Source organism: Charadrius vociferus, unplaced genomic scaffold, assembly GCF_000708025.1.
Source record: "Charadrius vociferus isolate BGI_N301 unplaced genomic scaffold, ASM70802v2 scaffold892, whole genome shotgun sequence".
Classification (NCBI taxonomy): Eukaryota; Metazoa; Chordata; class Aves; order Charadriiformes; family Charadriidae; genus Charadrius; species Charadrius vociferus.
In genome coordinates, this window is record NW_009647397.1 from 149,127 (window position 1) to 151,148 (window position 2,022).

Sequence of the window (2,022 nt, forward strand, 5' to 3'; positions counted from 1 at the left end):
CCTGTGCCGGGCAGGGACTACATCCCTCAGGGAGGAACCACTGGCCAAGGCTCAGCCCCTGACCAGGGGCACCGTGGGCGCCGGGAATGGGACCCCCGGGCCCTCACCCGCGGCTGTGCCAGCCAGTGCCGGCGCTGGGCAGCAGCAGGCAGAGGGGAAGTGATTTCTCATTCCAAATCCAATTCCTCTCCAACATGAGCCGATTTTTCTCTCCCTCTTTTAATTCAGTCACTCAAGCTGACAGCTACACTGTGTACCGCAGCCCAGCTACAGGATTGCTCTGCCATATTTCCCCTGTAAATCTCCCGGTGTGTCAGCTCTCCCTTTCACTCTCCAGTCGGCCTGATAAATATTCATTTTATTGGGGTATTTTTCATTTCTCTCTCTCTCTCTCTCTCTCTCTGCAGCTCATTCCCCTCATTGGCTTCATCAGTGTCGGCCTGGGCAGTGCTGTCCTGTACTTGCTGAGGTTGGCCCTGTACAGCCCGGACGTCAGGTACAGGTTGGGGTCCCCCTCAGGCACTCGCCCCGTGCCCCCGCAGCCCAAGGGGCCGATGCGGCAGGCGGGGGCTGGGGTGCACAAGGCGCCTGGATGCACTCCGACACCTTTGTGGCAAGCAGTGGCCGGGGGGGAATGGCCAAACACAGCTGCAGAGGTGCCCGGAGTGGGTGAGGGAAGCTGTGGCACCATCCACCCGCTCCTTGCCTGGGGTTGGGGGGGACAAGGGGCCCTTCGGCGTGATGCTCCGGCACTGCACCAGCTGCTATGAAACCGGGGGTGGGCAGGAGAGAGACGCAGAGAGGTTATGGGGACTACGGGGACAGCAGAGGGAACGGGATGGATGGGCGGATGATGAGGCAGATAAAAGCAGTATGTGACTGATGGAGAGGGGGAAAGACAGCGTGGGGAGGGATGCGTTGACAGAGGAACGGGAAAACAGTGGGATGGATGGTTGGAGAAGGAATGGGGAGAGGGAGGGATGGACAGATGTAAAAACAGCTCGTGAGGATGAATGGAGAGGGAGCGAAGGGAGAGGGAGACGCGGCATGAGGATGGATTGATGAGGAATAGAGGGTGGATGGATTGGCACGGGACAGACCGGCATGCTGTGCCACACGAGGCTGGGGGCTTTTTCCCTTCTAGCTCAGCGGCCCAGGGCCCCTGCAGCCCCACGCTGTCTAATGCCTATCTAATATTTGTTTGCTCCCGGTAAAACGCTCATTGATTTAATTTGACGCCAGCTGCCCAGGGTACTTAGCTCAGCAATTAGCAGATCCAGGCACCTTGTCTTTGATGGTGGAAGCACAGGGGTATGCGTGTGTGTGTGAGGGGGGATAAAACAACAGCAGCACCACCCCCGCCCAGAACATTAATGTTATTAAACAGCTCCAGGGGTGTGCATTTGCAGCACAGCACCCCTCTCCATCCCCCAACAGGCATGCACACACACGCGCACGCATCTTCCCAGATGGAAAATTCTGCTCTTGGCCGACACCAGCGGATTGCAGGGGGACGGGAGAGGGGGAGACATGAGCTGGTCTCTCCGGGGACACATCCCACGGCTTCACTGGCCTTCCACAACCCCTCTGGGGACGGGACGGGACGTGTCCTCTTTGGGAAGGCTTCAGCTGACCGGCACCAGCCACCCTGTGCGCTTGGCTTGCACACTCACAAGCGTGGCATGCACACGAGTGCTGCACTCGGCTGCCGTGTCCCCTCTTGCTCACAGCGGGTGTACACCACAGGGCAGGCAGCAGCTTCCCCCCCAAACAGGGAGTGAAGGCTGCGGGGGGCTCATGGGGAAGTGGGGAGGATTTTGGGAAGGGGGGGCAGAGCAGCCCAGGCCAAAAGCCCCCCCCCCTTTCCCCCGGATGGGGGTGCAGCAGGGCAGTGGCTGCAGAGGTGCTGGCTGGGAGGGGGCGGGCAGGCAAACGTGCACCCCTGCACGTACAGTCGGTGCCGCCGCTTGCGGGCCAGCCCTGCGCCAGGGCGGCAGCCAGGCCGCGGGTTTGGGGGGGGCA

The 2,022-nt window shown here is 60.9% G+C and overlaps 1 protein-coding gene across 1 annotated transcript in view; it reads left to right on the forward strand.

Moving 5' to 3' along the window:
- NDUFA4L2 (NADH dehydrogenase (ubiquinone) 1 alpha subcomplex, 4-like 2) overlaps positions 1–2,022 on the forward strand; it is a 6,705-nt gene that overhangs the window by 3,626 nt on the left and 1,057 nt on the right. The window contains exon 2 of the mRNA XM_009880130.1: positions 408–496. Coding sequence (XP_009878432.1) covers positions 408–496 — 89 coding nt within the window. The remainder of the gene's footprint in view (positions 1–407; positions 497–2,022) is intronic.